Genomic DNA, 6,979 nt, shown 5'->3' with positions numbered 1-6,979 from the left:
CAGGTAAGGATACCTTCGAAAACCCTAGTTTTTCATAACCCCCGATTTGTGCATTGTTCATGTACACGTAATTATGGATGTTTTTGGGAATTTGAAGCTTGTAGGAAGCTTAGTGAGGTCCCAAGGAAGCTCGGAGTGCTTCGTTTGAAGGTTTTGGACGTCGGGATCGTGTGGATGAAGTTTGGCCGGTTTTCTTAGAATTCTCCGGTGAGATTCCGTGACTTTTAGAACTTTAAATTAGTATGATTGTGTTCTATAGTTAAGAGCTTCATTTTGGTATAAAATACGTGAAAAATGGTGCAAAAACGAGTGAGAAATGGGCAGTTGCAGGTCTGCCCAGAATCTGGCGCCAGTGACACAGTTCCGGTGTCTGGAGGTTGAAGACGATGCGAGTGGGCCGCGCGTGAGGCCGTGCCCTCCCCGGCGCGTGAGGGCGCGTGAGTCATAGAAATTTTTTTCTAAAAATATCACAATGTTCGTGAGGTTGTGTAGATCACTGTGGTATATTCATATACCCAAATTGAGCAATGTATGAGAAGTTATTAGCTAGTTTTGTATATGTGCTTTAAAATAATGTTTTTATAGTTAATTCGCATATAGGTGAGACTTATTCCGAGGACGAGCGTATCCACAGGCGACTCGGGGGCTACGACCCTTCGACATACCAGTAAGTGGACATTTGTTTTCAGTATATATATTTATATACTTGATATATTTCCCATAAATGCATTTTTAGTAAAGTATGCTTTGGAATAACATGCCAATTGCTTTTATATTCTGAATATGCATTTCATGGTTGCATATATATATAAATTTTTGTGGTGCTGTGGAGGCACATGTAAGTTCAAGTAAATTATGTTTGGTTATATGAATCATCGATGATATGATATGTGATTGAATAATGTTGAGCTCATAAAACTGCACCTAGGGTGATTGTGATTTAGCTAGAGATGTGAAGTATAGGCTTGTTTATTTACGTCACCTCCCACATTATATGCTCATATTGGATCCAACTTAAGTACACAGTCTTGTCGTATAAACCTTATTTATGGTTCCGACTCGTAGGTAACTAGCGATTTATCGCCCAGCTATTATGAGAGAATAAAATTGAGCATAATTATATTTCACCCAATCTTGTCGTACAGACCCTTTTTAGTGGTTCCGACTTATGTGCAGTATATTGTCGTATAGGTCATTGTAGTGACTTCGGCTAGATTGACTTTTGAGCTATGAATTCAGTCCGTACAAACCACCTCAGGGGTTCCGGCTAACATATCTTATTTCTATGAAATCATTCTTACCTAGATTGTTTACTTTGTTATATTTTGGCATGTCATACATATGAATATGATTATGTGAAGCATGAACTGAATTGATATGATTTCAGATATATATATATATATATATATGTATATTTATATGCTTATATCTTGATTCTGGGAAAATTATACATGTTTTACAACGAGGGGTTAGTATATTTATAAATGAAATGATTTTGTAAAACATTTGTTTTTGCCCACTCACGTTTTCTGTTTTCCGTCCCTCTAGGTTCTAAGTAAGCTTGATGTTGGTGGCTCGAGATCGTCGGCAGTTCTGACCTATTTGATTAATAGTAGGACATTCATGGTACTGTGTAACTAGTATTTGTCCTACTGGATTGCACCTAGACTTTTTATGCTCTGATTAGGAGTGTTTACGGTTGTAACTAACTCCTATCACTTTCTGCTAGTAGTGCACTCTAGAAATGTGGTTTTTAATTATTCGTATAATTGCTATCTTTATCGCTTCCGCACTGTGCACATGGCTACGTCATTCTCACGTGACGGTCAACATGTCTTGACCTCGGTCGGGGTGTGTCAGTAAATATATACACAGGTGTGCAGAAAGCAAAAAAAATTATAAGAAAATCATTTTCATGTTTACTATATAGCACAAGCCAAAAAGAGTAATAATCTGTCTACTGGCCAAAATAAGAAAGATGAAAAAGTTATGAGTCCGCTGAGGTGGCAATTTGATAACTAAAGATAGACACCTGAAAATTTATGTGTATGCGTGTAACCGTACGATTATATCAATTGATGATTCGAGTTAATACTAAAGGTAAAGCTAAAAAGACTAAATTTATAGATAAAATTTTAGAAATTGAATGATGTGGAAGTTGAATGTTAGTTTATTATTTAAACGTTGATGAACGTGTTCCTTCATATTGGTAACACATCATTATTTAATATATAAATTTTGTCTCCAAATTTAGTTTTATTAACGTTACCCTCCAAAGTAAGGGACATAATCGTTTTCGATATCTTACTCATAGGTGCTTTGATTTCAATGATTGGGAATTTAGCATAATTAAAGAGGATCATCCTTGGTGATTGGTGTTTAGATAGGATTCATTAGAAAAAGAAACAAAGATATAAAGATAAAGAACCAGATTCAGCATCAGCATCTACTTTGAGAGATTTTTTATTTTTTATTTTTTGAAGACAGAAATTCGAACTTGTATGCAACACAGCTTAACTAATTACACTAATTCATGTATGCGGAGTTAGGGATTACGTTGTATAGAATTTTAATGGGAGGAGTGGGACCAAAAAAGTGATAATATGATATGCATCTTAGCTGTAAGCCTACTGGGAAATATAATATGATACATATTCTGCGAATTTAATTTGTCCAATCAAGTTGAGTTGGAGATGGACCATGTCTTATAAATCAATATTGTTTATATGCATAAACTACTTAGTCTTAAATATAAATAGGATTATATTATAACTTGGGGTTGAAGCTTTGATTTCGATGTTGATCTATCATTCACCAACTCCTTCGGGTCTGTTTCGATTAGACAACTTATGTCGATTAATAACCTTAATTTTGGGATTACATTAGTGACTAATCTACCATCCAAATTGTAAGACTGTCTAGTGGTAACTCGAGAGGTCAATCAGGTTAGGAAATACAACCAATCAAGTGAGGGCGGAAATACTTGAAACCTATGGAATTTATAGCTTTAGTTATAAATATACTGAGAAATGATAAATATACATTTTTTTATTAACTTCTCACACACTAATGTTTATTTATATTTGTTGCTTTCGTTTGATTTATTTAATCTGATAGGTAGAAATAGAGAGGGGTGTGTGAAGCTAAAGATTGTGTGTGAAAATCACATCTCATTATAATTACAATATTTGGACACAGAGAAAACTAATACACATTTTAATATATATGGACTTTAATATTGTATGTGGATTCCACCTATCTTAGAGAGTGCTAGCAAAGCAAAATCACTCATGTGTGTCCAAATAAAATCACCTAAATATCCATCTTCCTTGATAATTAACTTCATTTTCAATTTCTTTTTACTCATATTTTAAATATCCACTCGTATTATAACACGTATAATGATATTTTAGTATCACACAAAATTAGAAGTGTTTATGCTATAACTTTGTAGATGAGGTAAATATCGACTACTACTAGAGTTGAAAGTCTACTAAAAACAAGTATCATTCCATTTCAAAAGCAAAAGAACATGAGCTTCACGAAGAAAAAGTAAAGGAGAAAGAAATTGAGGAATAGTATAACGGATTTTATGCAGTCACACTTCCCGCCATCCGGAAGCTCACTTTACCGTTATATAACAGATTTTCAAACTCTCTCAAGCTCAAAGAAGGAAACCCACACCCACCCACCTCCATTGTTAAAGGTCTAATGCAGCGAGGCCAAACCAAACCCACCCACCACTTTGGGCCTTCCTGCAGTAGGCTCTGCTCACCCTTCGTCACCGTCGCCATCACATTACGTCATTTTTTTCTCGCATGTGTTTAAACCTCTAGTTCCGTCTGGGTTTCTCTGTTTATTTTTGTTCATTGACTCTCTTTTCTATTATTCAATTCGAGAGAAAATGAGGAGTGCACACAGGGACGAAGCCAAAACTTTGTGTGAATGGGGGCATCCTCAAACAACAAAGCCAGAACTTCTGCAGAAAAGGTCGGAGAGCAGAACCAAATCAGTTCAGTGGGGGCTCTGCTGCTGCAAACCCAGCTCAATTTGAGCAGCATCCCAGCGTCAGAAAAATCTCAGTGGGGGCATCCGCCCCCCTGGGCCCATGGTGGCTCCGTCCTTGAGTGCACAATGAGAAAATAAGAGTATGGATAAAAGGGTGTTGTTTGAATGCAAATAATCTTGATCTGCCACTTGATACTACCGTCTAATGGTATTCTTCTTCACTTGTAAGTGAGAGGTTTTAGGTTCGATTCTCGTCAAAGATGGATTTGAACCACATTATTGCTAGCTCATCATGGGGCTAAGCCCACCTCTCTCCTTAGTGTAGATAATATCGTGAAAAATATATATTTATTAACCCTTGATCCAACATCCTAAGAAACATCCTAAGAAAGTGATTTGCTTTATTGATGGGTAATTAAGCAAAATAAATAAAGTTGTTAACTTGATGTTTTCATGGAAAGTGCCTAAGGAAAGTGATTGGAAAGTGCCAAGATATTTTTGTTTCTTTAACAACTATAGCCACTTAGTAATACGGTCTAGTGGTATTTTTCTTCACTTGTAAGTGAGAGGTCTTATATTCGATTCTCGCCAAATGTGTATTTGAACCATATTATTGCTAGCCCATTGTAAGGCTTTAGCCCACTCCTCCACCACTCCCTTAGTGTAGATAATATTGTTTGTAAACTATAGTGCCTTATGATGTAGAAAATAAGGGAGAAGGAAAACGCGATTTTGATCGATAACCGTCCTGCAAAAATGGATTTGGCATGAAAGTTTGGCTAATCTGCAGAAAGTAAGCCCACATTGATGCTTAATTATGCTACTGGTCGTGCAAAAATGGATTTGGCATGAAATTTTGGTTCATCTGCAGAAAGTAAGCCCACATTGATGCTTAATTATGCTACTGATTGAAGTCTTCTTGAGGAAGTAACTACGTGGTGATATTAATCAAGTTATAATTTGTGGATTGTACATTTTTTTATAAGGAAATTGGGTATAGTACTGTATATAGATATATACCTGCCTTATAACACGAGTGGATAAGTAACGCCATGTGACAGTGAAGCTACACCAAAACTTCAACCAAACAATCCACAAAAATTTAAACCAAACGAAAATTAGTTGATAGGGCCATTGGTAGTGTATGATTGTGTTCAGCACTTTCTTCATTTGGGTTTGATTGTACCTTAGCTCCATGATTCTTGCTTGAAAGTTTACAAGATATATAAAGAAACATGCATTTATTCAATCTTAAGATATGCAAATAAGAACTAGGGTTTCAAATAAATAGGGCATTTGCCTTCAACAACAAAGCACACACAACAAAACTTCTACTACAAACATACAAAAATCAAACGAAGCAATCTTCTACAACGAATCAAAACCAGCACTGAAAGGAAACCGAAATGGGACGTTCAACACAACAAGAAAGATACAATATTTAGTGATAATGCTGGCTGAAATTCAAAGATGAGAGAGCTTAATTACTAAATTCAAAGATGAGAGAGCTTAATTACTAATTAGTACCACCAAGAGCGGCCTTCAGTTTCTTGATCTGAGCAACGTCAAGGAAAGTAGTCTGCGCTATCAGTTCCGTTGGTAAATCATTTTTAAACAGCGCATAGTCCAGAATCTGCAGCCCCGGGCTTGGACTACTGAAGCTAACAAATGCAAGGGCCATAGTCTCACCTCCATTCACTTGGAAGTGCAGTAACCCCTGAGGGAAAACCATAATGTCTCCCTTCTCAAGAGTTTGTAGATAAACTGTGTTCGCTGAGGAAACAAAGCCGGCGCAGATGGTCCCTTCGATGACAATTAGGACTTCCGAACCTCCAGGGTGTGTGTGAAATGGGATGACTCCACCAACAGCCAGGTCCAGACGCGCAAGTGAAATGCCAAGGCCGTTGACACCAGGGAACTGAGCAGCAAATGCAGGGGTGACTGCAGCTTTGATGATGTTTGTAGTGTTGCCAGCAACGCCTAGGCCCGAGAAAACAAAGTCATCTACTTTAACATTTGCAGGGCTTTTGCAAGAGTAGCCTGCAGGGCCGTCAGGAGCTGTGAGGTCTGCAACACAGAAGTCCTGCACAGCGGCATTGGAGGAGGAGAGGAGGAGAGAAAACGTGAACAAGATAGGGAATATCATCGTTACGTAGCACAAAAATTGTGTGCTTGCTAAAGCTGTTTTTAAGATATGCTTCATGATAATTGGGAACATATATATAGAGGGATATGAAAATATCTTGAGCTCACTGCAATTGGTTGTTAGGAATATGCCCATTAGGGTTCACATGTATTGTATTTCGAAACTATACGATGGGGCAAAGGACAGATTTCTAGCTGCGAAGCATGTGAGTGTGATATTTTCATCAGATGACAGCAAGAAGCCTCTTTTTGTTTTTGACAATGCAGTAACAGTAGAAAGATGATATGCAGAAAAACTACCGACTGATTGTTATTCGAGTTCCCAAATATTTCGTCATTCGACTAAAATCCCATCTATTAGTACTATAAAATATGGTGTTCCACACGTCACTTAATATTACAGTCTAGTAGTATTCCTCTTCATTTATAAGTGTGAGGTTTTAGATTCGATTCTCGCCAAATGTGGCTTTGAGCCACTTTATTGCTAACCCATTGTGAGTCTAAGCTCACCCCTCTCCCCCTTAGTGTAGATAATATCGTTTATCCCAAAAAAAAAAAAATGGTGTTCCACACATAATGCAAAACTAGTAAGCTTTTTCCAGTCTGTTATATATAATTAATTATCAACTATAAATTATTTAACATATTTTGTAACTGTTTTACTAAAACAATCAATACATTAACGAGATATAGACGTATTTCGTGTTTTGCGAACTTATTTATCTACTTAGAGGGTCCAAGGTTGTGTCCTAAGATTTGAAGTCCATCGAGAGAATTCGAAAATGGTGAGCAGATTGTGGTCCTTGAGATAGGGTTAGAAGACATT

At 36.9% G+C, this 6,979-nt stretch overlaps 1 protein-coding gene across 1 annotated transcript; it reads right to left on the bottom strand.

Annotated features, from left to right (window-relative positions):
- Positions 1-5,234: 5,234 nt before the first annotated feature.
- Positions 5,235-6,371, bottom strand: LOC103400949 (auxin-binding protein ABP20). Its single transcript, XM_008339649.4, has one exon. It carries the CDS (start codon positions 6,287-6,289, stop codon positions 5,525-5,527), a length of 765 nt encoding a protein of 254 aa, XP_008337871.4. The 5' UTR covers positions 6,290-6,371; the 3' UTR covers positions 5,235-5,524.
- Between the last annotated feature and the right edge of the window lie 608 nt (positions 6,372-6,979).

This window comes from Malus domestica, chromosome 15 (genome assembly GCF_042453785.1).
Source record: "Malus domestica chromosome 15, GDT2T_hap1".
NCBI classification, from domain to species: Eukaryota; Viridiplantae; Streptophyta; class Magnoliopsida; order Rosales; family Rosaceae; genus Malus; species Malus domestica.
The sequence above is the reverse complement of the archived record's forward strand: the minus strand, read 5'-3'. Positions and strand labels throughout refer to the sequence as shown.